This window comes from Agelaius tricolor, unplaced genomic scaffold (genome assembly GCF_023055355.1).
Source record: "Agelaius tricolor isolate 1412-34295 unplaced genomic scaffold, bAgeTri1.0.p SCAF_18, whole genome shotgun sequence".
NCBI lineage: Eukaryota > Metazoa > Chordata > Aves > Passeriformes > Icteridae > Agelaius > Agelaius tricolor.
The window spans coordinates 15,461,639-15,481,908 of NW_027269278.1; the positions used below are offsets into that span (position 1 = coordinate 15,461,639).

At 64.9% G+C, this 20,270-nt stretch overlaps 2 protein-coding genes across 6 annotated transcripts; one reads left to right on the forward strand and one right to left on the reverse strand.

Annotated features, from left to right (window-relative positions):
- Positions 1-1,544: 1,544 nt before the first annotated feature.
- UNC5A (unc-5 netrin receptor A) lies at positions 1,545-14,121 on the forward strand. Of its 3 annotated transcripts, XM_071443515.1 has the most exons (16): positions 1,549-2,168; positions 9,295-9,516; positions 9,645-9,788; positions 9,865-9,968; positions 10,080-10,260; positions 10,374-10,541; positions 10,730-10,894; positions 10,980-11,168; positions 11,522-11,821; positions 11,913-12,000; positions 12,080-12,248; positions 12,320-12,553; positions 12,649-12,798; positions 12,894-13,058; positions 13,143-13,318; positions 13,525-14,121. In XM_071443515.1, exons 1-16 carry the CDS (start codon positions 2,093-2,095, stop codon positions 13,682-13,684), a joined length of 2,691 nt encoding a protein of 896 aa, XP_071299616.1. In that variant the 5' UTR covers positions 1,549-2,092; the 3' UTR covers positions 13,685-14,121. The 3 variants fall into 3 exon arrangements, with proteins under 3 accessions (XP_071299617.1, XP_071299616.1, XP_071299619.1); XM_071443516.1 differs by lacking the exon at positions 10,374-10,541 and having other exon boundaries at positions 1,545-2,168; XM_071443518.1 differs by lacking the exon at positions 1,549-2,168 and having other exon boundaries at positions 7,294-9,516.
- A 63-nt stretch (positions 14,122-14,184) lies between these two features.
- Positions 14,185-20,261, reverse strand: HK3 (hexokinase 3). 3 transcript variants are annotated; one of them, XM_071443512.1, is made up of 19 exons: positions 19,429-20,261; positions 19,151-19,303; positions 18,983-19,031; positions 18,743-18,905; positions 18,280-18,428; positions 18,004-18,135; positions 17,617-17,896; positions 17,347-17,530; positions 17,022-17,177; positions 16,679-16,912; positions 16,286-16,590; positions 16,069-16,208; positions 15,810-15,929; positions 15,626-15,721; positions 15,404-15,503; positions 15,098-15,281; positions 14,870-15,025; positions 14,485-14,718; positions 14,185-14,357 (listed from the first exon to the last, which is right to left on the reverse strand). In XM_071443512.1, exons 1-19 carry the CDS (start codon positions 19,524-19,526, stop codon positions 14,216-14,218), a joined length of 3,075 nt encoding a protein of 1,024 aa, XP_071299613.1. In that variant the 5' UTR covers positions 19,527-20,261; the 3' UTR covers positions 14,185-14,215. The 3 variants fall into 3 exon arrangements, with proteins under 3 accessions (XP_071299613.1, XP_071299615.1, XP_071299614.1); XM_071443513.1 differs by lacking the exon at positions 14,185-14,357 and having other exon boundaries at positions 14,505-14,718; positions 14,870-14,936; XM_071443514.1 differs by lacking the exons at positions 15,404-15,503; positions 15,626-15,721; positions 15,810-15,929; ... (10 more) ...; positions 19,151-19,303; positions 19,429-20,261 and having other exon boundaries at positions 14,870-14,936; positions 15,098-15,261.
- Positions 20,262-20,270: the final 9 nt, after the last annotated feature.

A 20,270-nucleotide genomic window follows, 5' to 3' on the forward strand; every position in this document is an offset into this window, starting at 1 on the left:
ACAGGGGTTGGGGGTCTCCTCTGCCACTGGCCCCCACCACTGTCCAGGCAGATGTCCTGGGGCTCATGGATCTGCCTGGGGCAGCATGGTGGGATGAAAATGGGCACCCACAGGTGTCACACACAATCTCTGCCCTACCTGTGTGCATGGCTGGTCCAGGACTGCACAGGAGGTCCTGGCAGGTGTGTGATGGTGGGAGATGGCTCTGGCCTCGTCCCAGAGCGGTGCTGGCAGTGGCCTCGACTCTGCCTGGCACTGTCAGCATTGTGCTGGGGTGGAGGGAGGCCACGGCACAGCCGGTGCCACCCGGGAGAGCTGCGCTGGCTTCACACACGCTTCAGCTCTTGAAGGCATCAGAGCAGTTGTTAATTGTTCCTGATGCCGCTAATGAAATTATTGCTGCACGAGGCTGGGAGCCACTGCCTGGCTGCTGCTGCTGGGGACAGGGCTGCTGGGCACAGCTGCCACAGGCTTTGGCTGCCACGGGGTTTGGGGAGCACCCCGGGCACCCCGGTACAGCCTCAGCCCCCTTTGACCTTTGCCCCTTGCCCACATTGCGGCTGCCCGCTGGTGATGGCAACGCTGCTTGTGGGCACCTTGGCAGGGTGCAGGGAGGGGACAGAGAGGGAAGGGGCCACATCCTGTGTCTGCATCCCCTGGGAGAGGCCAGTGTGGCTGAGCATGGGGTACCTTGAAGTCAGACCGCCATGTGTGGCAGAAAGGTGGGGTCCCACAGGTGACCCACGCTGCCGCAAAGATTGCGGTCCCTCTTCTGTGACATTTCCCGTGGGATGCCAGGCTGGGCTGGGGAGCATCCCCGGGCATCACCCGGTGGTGCAGCAGGGCTTGGGGTAGAGTGGGGCGTGGAGGGGAGATGAAGCTGTAGCAGGTGTGAACTGTGCCGGGGGGGGCAGAGCCCGCGGGCGTCCCGGAGAGGGGAGTGACGCCGTGCCGGGAGGGATGCTCCGTGCCCGGGGGGGATGCAAGCCGGGGGCGCCGCGCTGCCCTGCGCTCGGGGACGGTGCGGACCCCCCGTGCGGGCTCGGGTGTGTGCAGAGGCGGGGGGTGCAGAGCCAGCGGGGGGAGCGGTGCCGGCGTTGCGGGCGGGGGGCGGCGGCGGGGGCGCGCCCAGCTGTTGCGCCGTCCCTTCCGCGGGCGGGTCCGCGCTCCCGCCCCGCATTGGCGGCGCCCGGGCGGAGCGGAGCGGCGCGGCGGCGGGCGGCAGCCGCGGCGGGGCCGGTGGCGGTGGCGGGGGCGCCATGGCCCGCTGAGGGCGGCGCGGAGCGCGGCCCGCCCTGCTCCCTCGCCCCGCAGCGCTCCGCGGGGCGCGCCATGGGTGCGCGGCCGCCCCGCCGCCGGGCCCCCCCCCGCCGCCGCCGCCGCCGCTGCCGCCGCCGCGCCGGGGCCGCTCGGTGCCCTGCTCGCCGCTGCCCTGCTCGCCGCCGCCGGTGAGTCACCGCCGCCTCCCGCGGGCACCGCGCTCTGGGCGGGAGGGGGAGGACCGGCGGCGCGGCGGGGACCCGGCACCGGGACTGGGCGCCGGGCAAGGTCACCCGGGGAGCGGCGGCGGGTGCGCGTCCTGCGGGACGCCGGTGCCCTCCCGGGGACGGAGACCGCTCGTTCTCCGTGCGGGATGTCCGCTGGCTCTGGGAGGTTCGGGTGCTGGTGGGGCGCCCTCCCGGAACGGGGATGTGTCCCCCGCCCCACGGCGGGCACCGCCGCCCCCCGCCCCTCGCCCAAGCGCGGCCGCACACGCGTGTCCCGCCGGCACTGCCCCGGACGCTGCCCGCACTCGGTGGGGCTGGCGCTCCCCGCTCCCCCGGGGCCCTGCCAGCGCCGGGCAGCGGTGCCCGCAGCGCACCTGCCCCACGCGCGGTGTCCCTGCCCAACGCGCAGCATCCCTGCCGCTGGCACGGCGTTCCTGCCACTGCCATCACTTGGCCGGGACACGGGGGACCGCGGTGACGGGATAGCCCGGAGGGTGCTGTCACGCCGCGGGGGTGCGCGTGGGTGGTCATGACGCGGGGAGCATGCGGGACTGTATCGGTGGTGCTGCAGACGCGGACGGTCCGGAGCACGGCTGCCCCCGGCGATGCCCCCCAGGGCAGGACCCGGCAGGAGCGGGAGCGGCCGCGTGGACCCCCGGGGCTTGTTGGCTCCGGCGGCCGGTGCGTGGGGTCGGCGGGCGGGAGCACGGTGGGTGCCCGGGGCTGGCAGGTGTCACGGCAGACGGGAAGTGGCGGCTGCAGACAAAGGACCAGGCTGGGGGCGGGGAGCTGCGCGGGGCTGGACGTGAGCTCTGCGGGGGGCCCGTGGGGGGGACGGGACCCCCCCTCTGCGCCCGAGGGTGCCGGACCCCTGACCCTCCACCCGCCAGCAGAGATGTCCCCCAGTGTGGTTTCCGTGCGTTGGCGGGCACGGCAGACGCCCAGAGGGGCTGCAGCCCCAGTGCTCCCACAACCGTCTGGGCATCCCCAGGGAGCCTGCATGGCCCCGTCTGCAGGGGGCCGCTGCGGAGACGGCGCGGTGGGTGGGCACCTCCTGGGGGTAGGGGACTCTCTATGGAGGGTGCTGTGGGTACCCAAGCCCAGCTGGGCATGGACCACGGCTGTACCCACAGCACGCGTGGGAACTGTGAGGATGGCTGGAGATGGGGGGCAGAAGGGCAGGGGGTGCACCAGAGCACCTCATGCCAGCCCTGTCACAGGAGGTGTGAGCAGCCTGGAGGTGCCTGCCCTGGCTCGGGCAGTGTGGTGTGGTGCTGGTCCCCATCTCTCGCCTGGCAGGCAGCTCACAGCCAGCCACAGCACGACTGAGCCCAGTCACCTGCACAGCCACTGCTTGGCACAAACAGGGCAGGCTGGGCCTCTGCTCCAGCCTGGCAAGGCATGGCACAGCATGGCACGGCACGGCTCCTTTCACCAGGCTCGTCAAGCCACAGGCTGGGGACAGCGAACCCGGGTGTCCAGGCAGAGGGCCCCTGCCTGCTGGTGGAGCAGTGTCCCTGGCTGTGGGCTGCCCAGCCCCTGGAGCCCAAAGGGGAAGGGTGAGAACAGCAGCGAGGACTGAGGGTCACCCATGGGCAGCAGGGAGGGGCGAGCTCCCAAGGTGGGGCTGCCCTGCTTGGCTGCTGCACCATCGGGTGGGCAAGGGCAGGGGGCAGGGTCCTTCCCAGGGTGCCATGAGCCCTTCTCCTTGGCATCATTGCAGCCAGTGCCAGGCCCTAGCACATCTCCTGCCCCAGCCCCACAGCGGCTCCTGCTCCAGCTCCTCTGGTCAGGGCCACGGACTCTGCTCAAACCGTGCACGAGTCACATTGTGCTGCTGACTTCTCCGGGCTGCCAGGGACCCCTGGGCTCCAGCAGACAGCCCCCAACCACTGCACTCCACAGCCTGACGCCCCACAGCCTGGCACCCCAGGTCATTGCATCATACAGCACCCCACAGCCTGTGCCTGGCTGAGCACAGGTGGCTCCGTGGGGCGGGCAGGGCTGGAGTGGGGCAGGGCTGGAGTGTGCCGGGCACCGGGAAGCTGCGGGCACCGGGGAGCTGCGGGCACCGGGGAGCTGCGGGCACCGGGAAGCTGCCGTGCCGTGCCGGCTGTCAGCACGAGCACGCGGCAGACGCAGCCTGCCCAGGGCTGTTTGTTCTGGCTCGGTGCCACGCGGGGCTGGCACTACATCAAAGCGTGCTGAGCCTGGCAGGTGCTTGCGGGAGGGAACCGGGATGCTGACGGTGCCACCAGGGGCTGGGCACCCCCGGAGTCACTGCAGGCTCCTCACAGCCCGGCCCACCGGGTGGCCAGCAGCACACGGGACCACCCTGTTACTGATGTCGGTGCCCAAGGTATGTTGGCATGGGGATTGAGTGCTGTGCATGTCCCACTGTCCCCCCTTCCCTGTGCCCAGGGGTGCACCCTCCGTGCCAGCACTGCTCTGTCTGTCAGCACAATCGCTGGTCCATGGATTGCATGTCTGCCTGTGGAAAGGCTGAGGTGGGCTGGCTCCAGACTGGGCACACTATGGACCCTGTCCTCATCCAGTCAGTCCCAGCTGCCCAGTGCCCCTTGGCTCTGCCATCTGCCTGCTCGTTGGGTGCTGCTCCCAGGGGGTGTCAGGCAGGTTGCTCCCCATGGGCCCCCAGACTTTGCTCTGCCGGGGCTCCTGCAGGATGGGGTTCTCAGGTCCCAGGTCCCTCAGACAGCCCTTGCTGCCATAGGGTTGTGAGGTGCCAGGGCTGCCGTCAGCACTGAGTGACACCCATGGGTGAGAGGGGAGAGACTGTGGGGCTGGACACTGGCACCTGGGATTGTTGTCCCCTGCCTGTTCCGGTGGGATGCGGGACTGAGGGTGACCTTGACACTCCTCCCAGTGGGGCCAGGGCTTGGCAGAGCTTTTGCTTCCCACCATCAGTTAAAGCAGAGCCAGGAAACCCACTCGGCTTCCTGGGATTGAGACCCCAGAGCCAGTTCCTGCACATTGCACTGGGCCAGCCTTGTGTCCTCCACCGTCCCAGTGCTCGACTGGGCTGGGGGAACCCCTCATCCTCCACTGAGCACGGGACCCCTTCCCCATGCCGTGCTGCTGAGAGGGACTGGCAGGTCTTGGCACGAGTCCTGCTGGCACAGAGGCTCTGGAGTCTGTGGGGCTCTTCAGCTACCCAGAGCTGGTGGGAACATGTCCCCTCTCAGGCTCTGTGTGTGCCTGGGGAAGAATACCCAGCCCTGGATGCCGGGGCTGGTAGCCCTCAAGCAGGCAGAGGTGGTCCTGGGGAGGGGCTGCCACCTCCGGCTGTCTTTGGTGGCCCTGGTACCATTGTCCTCAGCCGCTGGTCATGGTGCAGCGGGGGTCATGTGCGGGCACAGCCAGGGCGTGCAGCCCTGGGCGGGCGCTGGGAGCCCTGCCCGCCCTGGCACATGCTAATTGCATGTAATGGGGAGAGCAGTATCAGCTCAAATCCCTAATTAGGCAGCTCCATTGTCATGCAAACCCGCCTAATTCATTCACAACCAGCACTCGCTTCATCAGCGCCCAGACGCTGCCAGGCACTCACCGGGAGACAGGCACCTCCAGCAGCCTCCCCCGTGGCCCCAGGGCTGGCACACGTGGGCCACACGCCTGAGGGGCCCGGACAATGGCCAGCTCGTGGGGACACGCCAGAAAATTGGGGACACGGTCCAGGGTAGGGGGGGCACGCCCGGGGACACGGTGCCCATTGGAGCATGGAGGCAGCGTTGGCATCGTGTGCCCATCGTGCCCGGTGCTCAGCACACGCCAGGCTGGCCAGGAGCCAGGTCCTGCTGCCCAGCACTGGCATCCGACCCTGCTGGCGCTCTGCCCAGCCCGGGCTGGCACTGGCACCCGCCTGGCATTGCTGTGGGGCTGTGTGGGGTGGAGGGGTGGGTGTGAGGGAAGTGTTTGATGATGTCCTGATGCCCCAGGTGAGGCTCAGAGCAGCTGTGGCCCACGCCTGGGGGGTCTCCCAGAGACACCAGCAGCTGATCCTGCTCAGAGCCAGCCTCTCCCAGCAGAATGGTACCCAGCTCAAAGCCTCAGACGAGCTTTTTGATTGTGGCGAGTTGTGCCAGTTTCCTTTTCTGCACCCTGCAGAGAGCAAAGTGCCAGCAACGGGGACCCCCGCGTGCAGGGTTGGCACCCCCAGGCTCCCCTGGAAACAGCTGGGCACCCTCTGCCCTCCCCCTGATGCCCACCCTTCCCTCGTTAAGGCCAGAGCAATCAACAGCAATTATGGCTTTAATTACCTGATGCTGGGATGAAGGCTGAGCGCCAGCAAAGTGTGAGGAAATCTTTCATGTTAATGGTGTGCCAGGCCTGGCACGACTGGATGGATGGGGCACCAGCTGGGAGCGAATCTGCGGCTGCAAAGCCCACGGGGATTCGGAGAGGTCCACGGAGGGGCGCAGTGCTGCAGGCAGGTGCTGGCATTGAGGTCCCCAGCAGCAGCAGCAGACAGGGGAGCACAGGAGGATGGGGTGGGATGCTCCATCAGGGGTGGCTGATGTGGTGGGCAGCAGTATTCAGACAGACTTGTGCCACTGTCCCACTGCAGGCAGCCCCCTGCTCCCTCGCAGGGGCAGCTGTGCCCCGTGGGCACCCAGCGGCCGAGCCGGTGCCGGTGCCGGTGCCGGTGCCGGTGCCGGCGCTGCCGCAGCCTCTCCTCGCCAAGAGCACGCTGACCTTCTCAGTGTCTCCCCGCGGCAGGCACGGAGGCACCCACCAGGCTGCTCCCGGCACCGCTGGGGGCTTTGGCACCGTCATCCAGGCAGGGTCAGCCCCTTGAGGACCAGAGGGACCATACTGGGGCACCCATGCGAGCCTGGTGTGTCCGATCAGTGTGCCCCCCCCCCGCCCCCCCAAAATGGGGAGTGCAGTGTCCTGCGGTCTCCCCTTGACCAGTAACACCAGTACACCTGGTGTTTCTGCTGCTGGGGAGCCCAGGTGCTACGGTGAGAGGCTGTATGACCACCTGGGGTGGCAGAAAACGGGGAGCTTTGTACAGGGGGGGCAGGAGCAGCTGGGGGTCCCACAGTGCTGTGACGAAGGCAGGGGTGGGTGCCAGAGCTCACAGCGGGGTGGCCCCATCCCCTCTGCACTCTGAGCTGGATGTCGCAGACTTGTTCCTCAGCCCACCACCCTTCCCCTCCATCAGGCACCACTCGTTAGCCCACGTGTTGGGGGGGATAATTGATATTAAAGCCCTGCTTAATGCACCGACTTTGCAGGCTGAGATTTATCGGCGCTGGAGCAAACTGTGCTCCTGGTCTCTCCTTTGGCTGCAGGGAGAACGGCCGAGGCTGTGCCCGGCCACGGGGAGGGAGGGGCGAGGGGCGGGTGGAACCCAGGGCCCCCCCACCCCGTGCGCTTGTTCCCCGCCGTCCCCGCCGAAGTTCCCCGGTTCCCTTTGCCAAGGTGACATAAGCATCTCGCCTGTTTCCATGGCAACGCAGCGGCAGGTGAGCGCGAGGCGGATGCGGGAGCCGGCACGCGCCACGTGGGGGCCGCTGCCCACGGAGCGCCCACGCTGAGCCCGCACCCACCACGGGCTGGGGGTGCCACGCTCTGGGGGGGACCCACAGGGCCCGCAGTGCATGGAGGGGCTGCAGGGAGCGGCGCAGCCGTGGGGTGCAGGGAGCCTGTGCTGGGGGAGTGTCTGTGCTGTGGGAGATGCCCACGCTGGGAAGAATGGCTGTGGCGTGGAGGGGTCCACAGGACGGGGGGGCGCACAGGGCATGGAGGGGGCTGAAGAGTGTGGGGATGTGAGGTACCCACGGAGTGTGTGACATGCATCCACAGTGCATGAGATCCCCGAGGTGTTTGGCGTAACTGGGATGCGTGGGGTGGCCATGGTCCATTGGATGGTCACAGAGTGCGTGGGGGGCTCGTAGTACGTGCAGAGCCCACGGTGTGCAGGGTACCCGTCACGAGGGGGGTGTCTGTGGTGCATGGGGCACCCAGACCATTGCTCCCCTGCTCCCTCACAGGGCTCCAGGCCAGCTCCAGCCTCCTGGCTGTGCCACATGGCTCCATGCACAGAGCCTCACCAGAGCCTGGCACGGTGCTCAGCACCCAGACACCCAGGGCTGGGCAGCACCTCACTGCAAATCCCCAGCTCTGTTTGCTGCCCATGCTCCCCCTGCCCTGCCCACAATGCACGCAGCACCCCGCTTGGGTGGGCAGCTGCAGGGGCTCCATACCCATCCTGCCTCCTCCACGCCTTGCTGCTGGTCCCAGGCTCCCTGCGCCCCTGCACTCGGCCGTGATGGATAGACACGCAGCTCGGCAATCGCTGTACTCATTTCACGTGTGATTAAAAAGCTGGTCCCGCAGCACAGTTCACCCGGCGCGTCTGCCACAGCCGCCCGGGCGGGAGGCAGCCGCGACGCTGTGCAGCAGCAAACATGGCATTTCATAAATAAATTGGGTTTATTTACCCGGAGCCCACATGCCAGCACGGGTAGCGCAGTGTGGGCACCCGGGGTGCCCGAGCAGCAGGCACAGCGGTGGGTGATGCGGCGAGCTGTGCCGCAGCCGGCACGGGGACAGCCCCGCAGGGCACCGCAGCGCCTGTCCGTGCCGTGACCCCCGGGCCGGCCCCAGGCTGCGGCTGGGGGGGTCGTTAAACCGGTGAAATATGAAATGCCTGTATATCCCCGACAGGAGTTTTAATTAAATTAATTGCCAGTGACATTGTAAAAGTGCTGATGGGGTAATAACCGGCGCGTTATGGTCGCCGTTTATCTTCTCCGCGTAAATTAGCTGCCGCACCTTGCCCGTCCCGGCGGGCATCGCGGCGGGCTCGTCGGCACCCACTCCCCGGCTCCGAGCGGCCTGAGCCGGCTGGGGGGAGCGGCAGGGCCTGGAGCCTCCTGGGGGACTCAGGCAGGGCCCAAGGGACCCCCGTGTCGCTCGCGTTCCCGTCACGCAGGCGGCCGTGCCGGGCGGGAGCCAGCCGGGGTGGGCACAGGCAATGGGGTCCCACGGGCACATGGGGAGTGGCTGGTGGTTGCCAAACGAAGGTACTTAATTACTGCGCATTCCATCCCATTTAATTGCTTATTAAATCCTAACCAGCCAATTAGCAGCAGCAATTACAGCTTCATTCAGTGACACAATCGCTATTTTATCGTTTGTTAATCAAATGCTTATTTAGGGCCCTGGTTTATTAACTCTTTCCACAGCAGGCACCGGCGGGGTGGGGGGAGAAGAGACACCTGGCCTTATCTGGGTTGGAGGATGTGGATATCGTGGGAGTGTGCCACGTGTCCCCAGCACTGCTGTCCCCATGGGGGCATGTGTGTCCAGCACTGAGCCATCCTCACCACCCTGGGGACAGCCAGCCCCCATGTGCCGTGTGTCAATGGCACAGGATAGGACGCACTGCTGTGCTACCCTGCCCTGTCACCACTACTTGCCCAGCATCCCTGTGCCACTCTGGGGTGCAGCAGGGCAGGATGTGGCCCCTGGTCAGTGTCTCACAGAGTGCTGGAGAAGGGGGTGGCAGGCGCCCCAGAGGCATGAGCGATGGCCCTTGTTGGTCACACTACATTTCCTTTTCATTAGTGCTAAGTGTGGACATGAGGGATCGGCAAGGGTTCAGCGGGCACAGTCACTGCGTGGCTGCTTTCCCTGATGGATGGCAGGGCGGGACAGGGCTGCCGCACTGCTGGTGGAAGGGACAGTGGGGAGGCACAGGGCCACTGGCATGTGGCTGTGCCAGTGCGGGTGATGTCCTAGCCAGGGCACGTGGAGGTGGCTGAGCCCCATCTCCCCACAGGTGCTCAGCAAAGCGCGACCGTGGCCAACCCGGCATCTGGCGCATCCTCGGACCTGCTGCCACACTTCCAGCTGGAGCCAGAGGATGTCTACATTGTGAAGAACAAGGCAGTGAGCCTGGCCTGCCGTGCCACCCCTGCCACACAGATCTACTTCAAGTGCAATGGCGAGTGGGTGCACCAAGGTGACCACGTTACGCAGCACAGCACCGACCGCAGCACCGGTGAGCGCCAGCAGGAGCGGCAGCGTCAGCCCCACTCCTGGGGAGACACGTGTGCCACTCTTGGTGGGGCTGGGGCATCGGGGACAGCTCCCAGCATGCCAGTGTGACGTGCCACTGTCCGGTCCCAGGGCTGCCAGTGATGGAAGTGAGCATCGAGGTCACCCGTCAGCAAGTGGAGAAGATCTTTGGGCTGGAGGAGTACTGGTGCCAGTGCGTGGCCTGGAGCTCCTCCGGCACCACCAAGAGCCAGAAGGCCTTCGTGCGCATCGCCTGTGAGTGCCTGCAGGTGTGTGGACAGAGTGTGGGGCACCGGCCCCAGCCCCCCATCTGACCCCTGTGCCTCCCCAGATCTGCGCAAGAACTTCGAGCAGGAGCCGACAGCCAGGGAGGTCTCCATTGAGCAGGGCATCGTGCTGCCATGCCGCCCTCCCGAGGGCATCCCCCCCGCCGAGGTGGGTCCCTGCAGCTGGGCAGGACAGGATGTGGCTGGGGATACCCCTCACTCAGGGCAATAATGTGTGCGATCCCAGGCAGGCACCCAGTGACATCCCTGTGTCCTACAGGTGGAGTGGCTGCGCAACGAGGAGCTGGTGGACCCAGAACTGGATGCCAACGTCTATGTGACACCAGAGCACAGCCTGGTGCTGCGTCAGGCCCGCCTGGCCGACACTGCCAACTACACCTGTGTGGCCAAAAACATCGTGGCCCGCCGCCGCAGCGCCTCTGCTGCCATCACTGTCTACGGTATGGCCCCTCCACACCAGTCCCTGCCACGCTGCCCTGGTGTGACTCTCCCTGTCCTGTCCCTCCCTGCGTCCCCTTAGCGGCAGGGCGCTGACGGGTCCCTCTCCACCCAGTGAACGGCGGCTGGTCGACGTGGACGCAGTGGTCAGGCTGCAGCACCAGCTGTGGACGGGGCTGGCAGAAGCGGAGCCGGACGTGCACCAACCCCACACCCCTCAATGGGGGTGCTTTCTGTGAGGGCCAAAATGTGCAGAAAACCGCCTGCACCACCCTCTGCCCAGGTACCTGCCCTGCTCGGGGCACCGCCACCGCCCCGTCGTGCCGATGCTGCACTCCCCACTGCGCCCATTGCAGTCCCTGTCCCCACCAGGTGTCTTGTCCTCCAATTCCCCTATGTGTCCGTCTCTGCCAGCCCCGGGGCAGGGAAGGGGGGTGGCAGCAGGGCGCTGACCCCAGGCTGTGCCTGCAGTGGACGGTGCCTGGTCGGAGTGGAGCAAATGGTCGGAGTGTGGGGCCGAATGCACCCACTGGCGCAGCCGCGAGTGCTCGGAGCCAGCGCCACGCAACGGAGGCCGGGATTGTCATGGCCCCGAGCTGGACACCCGTAACTGCACCTCTGAGCTCTGCACCCACGGTGAGCACGGTGGGGATGGCAGGGTTGTCCCCTGGGAGAGGGGACCGGGGTGTGACCATGTGTGCTGATGTCCTGCCCCACACAGCTGCCCCCGGCGCAGAGGACGTAGCGCTGTATGTGGGGCTGGTGGCCGTGGCCGTGTGCCTGGTGCTGCTGCTGCTGGTGGGGGTGCTGGTCTACTGCCGCAAGAAGGGGGGCCTGGATGCTGATGTGGCTGATTCCTCCATCCTCACCGCCGGCTTCCAGCCCGTCAGCATCAAACCCAGCAAGGCTGGTGAGTGAGTGCTGCAGGGACAGTGCAGGGGCTGTCTGCTACAGGGCATCCCCTACAGGTGGGGGTCTGTGCCCTGTGGGGTCCCTGGTCTTGAGTTGATTCTTTACCTTATGGGATATCCTGACCTAGGGACAGGAACTCTGCATCTTAGAGTCCCTGACTGTGGGGTCAGCGCTACATGCCACAGAGGGTCAGATCCCCAGGGGTGGTGGCTGTGCCCTACGGGGTCCTCACTATTGGGCAGAGATTGTGTGCCCCATGCCCTCTCAAGCTGATTGTGCCCATGTACCATTGCTGGGAACCCCCTGTTTCCTCCTTGCCCCGGCACCACAGTCGCTTGCTCTGTGCTGCAGACAACCCCAGCCTGCTCACCATCCAGCCAGACCTCAGCACCACCACCATGACCTACCAGGGCTCGCTCTGCCCACGCCAGGACGGCCCTGCCAAGCTCCAGCTGCCCAACGGGCACCTGCTGAGCCCGCTGGGTGCTGGACGGCACACGCTGCACCACAGCTCGCCCGCTGCCGAGGGTGCTGACTTCGTGGCCCGGCTCTCCACACAGAGCTACTTCCGCTCCCTGCCCCGCGGCACCAACAACATGGCCTATGGCACCTTCAACTTCCTGGGGGGGCGGCTCATGATCCCCAACACAGGTACGGAAGGGTGGGGGTTCCAGACCACTGCCCAGGCCAGGCAGGGTCCTCATGGGGCTCACCCCCTGCCTGCACCCCAATTCCCACCCAGGGATCAGCCTGCTCATCCCACCCGATGCCATCCCACGGGGGAAGATCTATGAGGTCTACCTGACCCTGCACAAGCAGGAGGAGGTGAGGTAGGTGCTGGGGCTGCTGGGGCACGGGGCTGTTGGAGGGGGTTCTGTCCTGACTCAGCTGCCCCCATCGCTGCCCCAGGCTGCCCCTGGCTGGCTGCCAGACGCTGCTGAGCCCCATTGTCAGCTGTGGCCCCCCCGGGGTCCTCCTCACCCGCCCCGCCATCCTGGCCATGGGGCACTGCGTGGAAGCCAGTGCTGAGAACTGGAGCATCCGCCTGAAGAAGCAGTCGTGTGAGGGCACGTGGGAGGTGAGCAGGGGCGAGGAGTTTCAGGGATGGAGGAGGGACAGCCAGGGCTGAGGTGCATCTCTGCCTGGTAGGACGTGCTGCAGCTGGGCGCTGAGCCGTGCACAGAGCTGTACTACTGTCAGCTGGAAGCGCAGGCTTGCTACGTGTTCACGGAGCAGCTGGGGCGCTTTGCCCTGGTTGGGGAGTCCCTCAGCATGGCGGCCTCCAAGCGCCTCAAGCTGGTCCTGTTCGCGCCGGCCGCCTGCCCCTCGCTCGAGTACAACATCCGTGTCTACTGCCTCAGTGACACCCAGGACGTCCTCAAGGTACCGGGGTCCCCAACCTGCCCATCCCGGTTTGGAGCGAGAGCTGAGCTCCTGGTGTGCGGCATCTCCTGCCTGACTGCTGCTTGTGCTGGCAGGAGGTGATCCAGCTGGAGAAGCAGCTGGGAGGGCAGCTGATCGGAGCCCCCCGGGTGCTGCACTTCAAGGACAGCTACCACAACCTGCGCCTCTCCATCCACGATATGCCCAGCTCCCTCTGGAAGAGCAAGCTCCTCGCCAGCTACCAGGTGAGGAGTCTGGCCGGTGTGTGGGGATGGGGATAGAGGTGTAGGGAGGTGTCCCTGCCACTCTGACACCCCCCAGCTCTGTCACCCCACTGCAGGAGATCCCCTTCTACCACATCTGGAGCGGGCTGCAGCCCTTCCTGCACTGCACCTTCACGCTGGAGCGCCTGAGCACCAGCACCTGTGAGCTGGCCTGCAAGATCTGGGTCTGGCAGGTGGAGGGAGACGGGCAGAGCTTCACCGTCAACTTCAACATCGCCAAGGTGAGGGCAGGACTGGGCCACTCCTTGGGGTGGCCATAGCATTGCCTCACATCCCCTTCCCTCCCTGCTCGTGCTCTCCCCTAGGACACAAGGTTTTCAGACTGGCTGGTCCCCGAAGAGGTGGGCACCCCGGCTTTGGTGGGCCCCAGTGCCTTCAAGATCCCCTTCCTCATCCGCCAAAAGATCATCAGCAGCCTGGACCCGCCGGGCACACGGGGAGCCGACTGGAGGACACTGGCACAAAAGCTCAACCTTGACAGGTAATGCAGACTGAGGACAGTGCTGGGGATGGGTGGTATGCTGGATGGGGGCAGGGGTTCTGGCCTCATCCTGCGTCTATGGATGGATGCTGGAATGCTGTGGGATCCCGGGAGACGGCTGCTGAGCAAGGTGAGGCTAGCACGGGGCTGATAAGGGGATGTGCAGCCATCCCTGTGCCCTGACATGTCCCTCTGTCCCCTTGCAGCCATCTCAGCTTCTTTGCCTCGAAGGCCAGCCCCACAGCCATGATCCTCAACTTGTGGGAAGCACGGCACTTCCCCAATGGCAACCTCTCCCAGCTGGCTGCTGCCGTGGCCGAGGTCGGCAAGCAGGACGGTGCCCTCTTCTCGGAGGCTGAGTGCTGAGCATGGCGAGTCCCAGGGGACCACCACCATGGGGCTAAGGGGGGCGGGGGCCCTGGCTGGCCCACCAGGCTCCTACTGCCCCACAGCGCACGAGGAGGGCTACCTAGCCCCCTTGGGAGGGCAGGATGCCCCTGCCCCATGGCAGTCAGGCCCCTCCAGCACTGTGGCGTCGGGACTCAGCCCAGCCCTGGGGGTCCCAGAGCCCCATGGTGGGGGACTGGGGGGGCACAGGGTGTGCGTCGTGCGTGCGGTGCCGTCGTGGTGTCTGCGTGTGGGGCCAGGCGGCCCCGGGCCCCGTGCCGTGTTGTGTAAAGCCCGTTTTTTTAATTCTGTATTAAGTGCATTCAAGTATTTACACTTGGCCTTATGTACATAGCGGTGCCGCGGGCGGGGGGTCTGCCGGACGTGAATGTAAATAAATTCGATATATATTGCTACATGGGGCTGTCCCCGGCCATGCGCTGCCCCACGCCCCTCATGATCCCCCCAGAAGCTGGAGATGCAGACCAAAGAGCTTTATTGGAATGGTGACTATTCCATGGCGTTGGCAGCGCGATCGGCCACAGCTGCTACGAGCGCGGCCCCTTTCCCTGAGCCATCCTCTGATAGCATGAAGGTCACATTACAATTGGGTGCCAGGTCCTTCAGTGTCGTCTGGAGATTGTTGGAAAAGCTAGGCAGGATGGAAGGGGAGCGTGAGGACTGATGCTCCCACCCTATACACACCATGCCTCCCACCACAGACCCCTTCATAGGGCAAGGATGGCCCATGGGTGCCTGCCACCCCTGGCCTCACTCACCATGGGTGCAGCTTGTACAAGGTGCCATCCACCCCAACAGTGACAGACAGTTGGTCCACGCCTCGGTTCTCCCGCATCTTCTCCACCACAGCAGCCAAGCCAGCAGCACAGAGCTGGGCCGCGCGCAGGGACACGGTCTGGCACACCTCCCGCATCAGCACGCAGTCCTCAAAGCTGGCATCGAGCTCCAGTTCGTTCAGGATGGCCCGGATCTGCCGCAGGGCCAGCCCATTGCTGTCCGGACCAATGCGCTGTTAGCAGCATCCCCATCCCCATCACTGTACCCATCACCCTGTCTGTGCCACATCGTGTAGCCTGGCTCCTTACCTGGTGTTCTGATACCCCCACCCTGGGTTCAGGGAACCCATAGGAACCCAACACTCACAGCTCGATGGTAGAGAGGAACTTGGTCTTGAAGATGTCCTTGGTCTGGAGTTTGGGGCAGGGTTTGCCTTGGAACAAGAGTTCTTTCTCTGTCATTACCAGCAGGATCTGACGCACGATCTCGCCCAGATACATGCCACTGATGAGCTTCTCAAACCTATCCAAGGCACAGCCTCAGCTAGGCACAGCCACCCACTCCCACCCCCTCTGCCCCAGGGCCCTCACCCACCTCTGCTTGCCCGGGTTGATGGTGGTTTCATCCACCACCTGGTCGAAGTGGGTGAAGAGATGATCTAGGCAGCCGTTGTCCCCAAAGGCCCCCCACTCCATGTTGATGCACATGCGGCCCTGGTCCCCCTCCACAGTGCCCACGTTCTTCATCTCCTCCATGTAACAGGCATTGGTCCCCGTCCCTGCAGGCCCCATGCTGGTGTCACCCCCATAGCAGGTCTAGTAGAGGCATGTGGCCATGCCACGGGGGGTAGAGGGGTGGTGAGGAGATGGGGAACCTCCTGGATGCAGAGGTGCTCCTCACCCACAATGAGGCCGATTTCACATTTGGGGTCATCATAACCACAGGCCATCATGGTTCCCACTGTGTCGTTGACCAGAGCCACCACCTGCATCCCTAAGTGCTGCCAAATAGGAGATGGAGACACATGGTCTAGTGGCATCCAGACACCTCCTGGGGCGGACAGTGCCTGAATGCAGGTCCCTCTACCCTGGGGACAGGGACAGGCCACCAGACATTCCCTACCCGTTTGCGCTTGGCAGCGTCCCGCAGCAGCTGGACAACGTCCTGTCCCACGCAGCCTGAGGCGCTGAAGCCTTTGGTCCAGGTCAGCAGCAATGCCTGCAACAGTGGCCAGATCAGGGGCCAGGGCAGCAGGACACATCCTGGGGTCCTTCCCACCATCCTGGTGCTGGAGCCACCCCCTCACCTTATCCAGGCCCACTTGCTGGCAGGGGAAAGAGAAGGTGAAGCCGAGAGGCAGCATTTGTGCCACCAGGTTCTGCTTTGTCTGGAAGTCTATGATGCAGTCGATGATGTGGTCGAAGAGCTGTGGATAGTGAGCATGGTCTAGGCTGGGGCAGTGCTGGGGGGCCTCTCCCAGCCCCATCATGGCCCCATGGAGAGCAAGTAGAGAGGCAATGCCCACGCCCTTGCCCCAGCCACTGGTCACAGGTCCTCAGCCTCACCTCCTCGCCACTGCCCTGCATGATGCCAACTGGGATGACGTAGATCTCGCTGGCCATGGTGATGCCATCCTCTGTTATGCGCACCACCAGCACACGGAAATTGGTTCCCCCCAGGTCCAAAGCCAGGAAGTCGCCTTTCTCTGCAGGGAGCCAGCACAGTGCATTAGCAGGGCCACAGCCTCCTCAGCACCCCATTGCCAGTGTCCCCGTCCCTTACCAGTGCCATCAGGTGTGTGAGTAACGTAGGTGGGCAGCATGCGGACAGAGGCACTGGGATTGGTCTCCTTACCCAGGCCCCGATCCATCTCCTCCCTCATCAATGCCTGGACTTTCACCAGGTCATCGCGGCTGAGCCGTAGCGGGGCCAGCACCTCATCCACCGCATGGCGCTGGGCTGCCAGGCGCAAAGCCACGGCTGTCACCATGGCCGCCCCCCGCCCAGAGCCATCTCTTGAGGCCAGGATGGTGGCCATGCACTCAGGGGCCAGTAGCCTTGACACACTCAGCAAGATCTCCTCAAACCTGCCCAGGATGAAGAGGATAGCATGGGCTGGGTGTGAGGCATCCCACTGGGGTAGCACCCCACTGGGAGCCCTGTGTTCCTCCTCACCTGGAGTAGCCTGCGAACAATTCTCCTTCCACCCCCACATTGACCATCAGCGACTCTAAATCCCGGGTCTGGCACATGTAGCTGAGGATGGCAGCCAGCCCAGTGGCGTGGAGTGTGGCAGCACGCCCCACCACTGCCCGGCAGATCTGCTGCATCCGGCCGCAATCCCGCTCGCTGGGCTGTAGCCCCAGCGCCTCCAGAATCCTCCTAACTTCAGTTATGCTGTCCTCGTTGCTGGAAGGCAGATCACAGCAGCAACCTGCAGGTTCACCAGCCCGCAGCCAGGAACACCCATCCATCACCCCCCATGCTCCCACCCAGCTCCCAGTCCTCAGACACTCACTTGACAATCTCCAGAAGATGCTGCGTTGTGAACACTCCCTTCTCCTTCAGGACAGCAGCATCGGTCCCAGTGAACATAGCTTTCTCAGCAGTCAGGGCAATCAGCACGTGCCTGACAATCTCCCCCAGGTACAGGGTGCCCACCATCTTCTCAAACCTGTGTGAGTTTGAGCCCACATGGGAGTCAGTCGTGCCTCCCTAGCAGCACCCCTTGGCCCTTTAAGAGCACCCAGGAGCATTGCAGGGGAATGAGTGCTCCTCTTGGTGGGGCCTGACATGCTCAGGGATAGATGGGGAGCCTGTCCTTTCTGGGGGAGAAATAGCACCTCTTTTCCCCAGGGTTGGAAGATTCCTCATCCACAGCTTGATCGTAGGGTGTGAAGAGGTCATTCAGGGTGCCATCATCCCCAAAGCAGCCCCACTCAGTGTTGACACACATCCGCCCGCTGGTCTCATCTGTTGTTTCCACCAGGTACGCCTCGGCCATGAAGCAACAGTTGGAGCCCTTGTCTGCAGGAGTGATGGGGCTGAGCACCAGCATGGCCCCCCAGCACCCACCACCCACTGTCATGGCATGTGCCATGCCCAGGTCTCACCTGCAACCATGGCGACCTCACAGGCTCTCCCCTCCATGCTGCAGGTCATCATGGTGCCCACGGTGTCATTCATCAGGGCAACAACTTCCACATGGCGGGACTGGCTAGGAGCAGCAGATTGAGAGGATTTCCTGCTCTTAAACCAACCGCCTCCCCCACTGGCCTCCCCCTCCTTATCCGGCCCAGCCTGCTTATCGATGGCTGCCTGCAGCAGCTCCACCACGTCCTTCCCCACCACGCCACTGCAGTTGAAGCCCTTGGACCAGGAGAGGAGTTCTGCCTGTGGAGAAAATGTGGCAGAGCCATTGACCTCTGGCACCAGGACAGTTCCTCTCCCCACTGTTGCTGTGCTGTGGTCACAGCCTGGGACAGGGCTCTCCCCCTCACCTTGTTCAGCTGCGTCTGCCGGCAGGTGAAGGGGAACACAAAGCCCAAGGGGAGGCATTGCTCAGAGTCGGTGTCAGAGCTGGTGGTCTCAGACAGGAACTGGGTCACACATTGTGCAATGAAGTCAAAGAGCTGTAAAGTCATGACTGGGGGTAAGGACTGCTGGCCTTGCTCAGTACCCAGGCTGTGAAAGGCAGCCTTGAGCTCCAACACCAGTGCCCTCCGTGATGCTGGGCAGCCCAGCACCAGCCACCCTTTGCCATGGCCTCCTCATACCGCTTCCCCCTCGCCCTGCGTGATGCCCTCTGGCAGGTCATAGATCTTGTACATCATTTGAGGGCTCAAGTTTCCATCTCCGTAGAGGGTCACCAACAGGGTCCGAACCTGGCTCTGGCACAGCTCCACCACCAGAAAGTTGCCTTTCTCTATGGGGAAACAGAGACAGTGTCAGGCAGAGGCCTTCCCTGTGGCAGATCTCTCAAAATCTGCTCCTAGCCCTGTCCCAGGGACTGTCATTGACCCATGCAGGAAGCTCCTGAGAGCCTGAGATTCTCAGAGGGGCCAAGGGAACAAGCTTCTGGTTACTGCCCCTGCACTGGGGAGTGGTAGAGAAGCTTATAGATCCCATAACTGATCCAAGAGTGGTTTATCCCTCCCCAGCATCCCCAGGGTCAACTCCAGTGAGGTGTGCAGGGCTGCCGGTAGCAGAACAGTTCATCCTCAGGCTGAGCTGCCTTACCAGTGCCATTGGGAGTGGAGCAGATGTAGGTGGGCAGCATCCGCACTTTGGCCTGTGCATGTGTCTGGCGGCTCAGCCCCTTGCACATGTCCTCTATCATGTGGCCCTTCATAACGTGCAGCCTCTCCAGCGGGATGCTGAGTGTTCGCAGGGCTCGTTGTATCTGGGGATGGTGCATTAGGGCAGAGGTGCAGAGACTAAGGGCAGGGAACTTACGACTGGAGCAGGGATGGGCCTTACCGGTGTGCTGTGGGAACTATCACGGCGTTGGTTCAGATTGCCCACTAACCTGCATGGAGGGAGGTGGCATGTCACCCACTGAGCTCTGGCCTGCAGGACAGGACAAATGCCTGTCCTTGCCCAGGCACACAGTGGGGCTGGGGGGCCTGTACCCAGCTCTACTCCCACCTGCTGTCTATGTCCATGGTCATTGAGGGGTCCATACTGTCGTCCTTGTGCAGTACCTTCACACTGCCTCTGCGGTCGTGGAGGAGGAGGCTCTGCCCCATCACGGTCATAGGGCCGAGCGTGGGGGCGGAGGAAGCAGAGGGTCCCCACGACCTGCAAGAGGCCAGAGGCTGATGTTTCTCCCCTGCAACAGCCTGAGGGATCCGGGGAACCTGTCGGCCCCTCCCCGGCCCCACAGCAGTCTCCGCAGGGCAGGAGCCGCTCACCGGCCCACGTACCGGCTGTCCTGCTCCTGCGCGCCCGGGCCTTGGTCTGCTCTGTCCGCCCCGCCGGGCCGGCCATTTTGGGATGTGGGCCGGGTGCTGCGACTGCCCATGGTGGCGAGGCAGGGGCCGGTGTTTGGGGCCGGTGTTTGGAGCCGGTGTGGGGCCGGGGCCGGTGGTGGCCGGGGCCGGTGTAGGGGCCGATGGTGGCCGGGGCCGGTGTAGGGGCCGGTGGTGGCCGGGGCGGTGTGCGAGGCCGGCGGTGGCTGCGGCCGGTGTGAGGGGCCGTTATGGGGCCGGCGCCCGTGCCGGCGCGAGCGGGGCCGTTGCCGGTGCCGTCCCCGTGGCAACAGCCGCGCCCCGGCCCGCCATTGGTCGGCCCGCTGCGAGCCGGCCCCGCCGCGGCCAATGGGCGGCGCCGCTCCGGGCCCCACCCGCGTGAGGGGCCACTCCCCGCTCCGCGCTCCCGGCCGGGCGGCAGCGCCGTTTAAAGCCCGGGTTTAATGAGCTCCGCACCAGCTCGTGCCATTAATTAGCCATGGGGTCGCCCTCCCCGGTTCCCTGTGAAGATGCTCTCGGGGAGCAGATCCCTCTAAGGCCCCTTGCGAGGCAGGCAAAGCCCCGCTGCCCCGGGGAGCGGGTGTACGGCCGAGCCAGCCGGGGACAGGGAAAGCACCAAGGACACGGGGACACCGCGGCCGTGGCTCCTCCGGTCCTTGCATCCGCTGACTGCGGCTGTCAGCTGGCACCAAGGTGCCCTCTGCCCCTCCCGGCTGGGAATGTCAGTGCTGTGCTGCTGCACAGAGCACAGGACACTGCAGCCCTCTGCCCCGAGCCCTCCCACCAACCCCAGCTCC